This window comes from Penaeus monodon, chromosome 28 (genome assembly GCF_015228065.2).
Source record: "Penaeus monodon isolate SGIC_2016 chromosome 28, NSTDA_Pmon_1, whole genome shotgun sequence".
In the NCBI taxonomy this organism is placed as follows: Eukaryota; Metazoa; Arthropoda; class Malacostraca; order Decapoda; family Penaeidae; genus Penaeus; species Penaeus monodon.
This window is the reverse complement of record NC_051413.1, coordinates 4,285,665-4,286,680: the sequence shown is the minus strand read 5'-3', so window position 1 is coordinate 4,286,680 and position 1,016 is coordinate 4,285,665. Positions and strand designations below refer to the sequence as shown.

Below are 1,016 nucleotides of genomic sequence, written 5' to 3'. Positions count from 1 at the left end.
GGCTTTTGAATACTTACATGCACTATACAGATACACCATTGCCCCTAGGCCTATAAGAAATATAACAGGGAAATAAAGTCTGAGGTACAAGATTACACAATGTAGATGGAGAAGCTGAGTACTTTGATTAATATATTTTAATATTTGATCAAAACCAGTCACTGCATCTAAACTTACTCACTCAGACTGTACATAGTTTTACTACAAGACTGTTTTTTAATATGAAATAAGCTTCTTCTGACATTTTAAAGCTATGTGCAATCAGTCTGTAGCTCTGACAAAACAGCCAAATACAAATGAATCCTTTAACCTCTTCTTTTATGTCAAAAATCAGGTCAAAGTCTCCCTTTAGAGATACCTAATGGGAGATTCATTCTGGACCATAAACTAAACATATTTGAACATTTGGAGCCATCAATAAATAATTCCATTTACATATAGATGACAAACTCCTATGTTCCTCATTCTCCCATCCGCTATAACGAAAGACTCACTCTGGGAGTATCCGCTGGCCGAGGAACAAATGGACGAGTGTCCGTAGCAGAAGCAAGGCGTGCAGCCAAACTCATTCTCCAGGTCCAGGTTGAAGTAGCCCGGTTTGCACTGGTCGCACTGTTGCCCTTCCACGTGCTGCTTGCATAGGCACACTCCAGTTGTTGGGTCGCAGCTTGCCTCGTTGTTGCGGCTGCCGGCTACATTGCATCCGCATGGCTTGCAACCCTGTTGGTGGATGTTTGATTTATAGTGACTGTTTGTTAATGAGTGGAAATGTTATCAAGTTGTTTGATGGACTGAGCTTTTATAGGGTTGAATTCAACAACAATTTTCTCTATTCTGAAAGAAAATCTAAATATATTCTGATATGGTCTGAGCAGTATATTAATATATCTTACGGTTCAATATGTTAAAAAGAATGCTAAAATGCACTCACAAAACTTAAATCATAAAAACACACAAAACAAAAAGAGGAATCACACAATCACACACAAAAGATTAAAATTTTAAATGACCTTTGT

General features: G+C 37.8%; 1 protein-coding gene across 1 annotated transcript in view; it reads right to left on the bottom strand.

Annotated features, from left to right (window-relative positions):
* Positions 1–1,016, bottom strand: part of LOC119591300 (laminin subunit gamma-1-like) — an 83,409-nt gene that overhangs the window by 12,784 nt on the left and 69,609 nt on the right. The window contains exon 10 of the mRNA XM_037940028.1: positions 495–720. Coding sequence (XP_037795956.1) covers positions 495–720 — 226 coding nt within the window. The remainder of the gene's footprint in view (positions 1–494; positions 721–1,016) is intronic.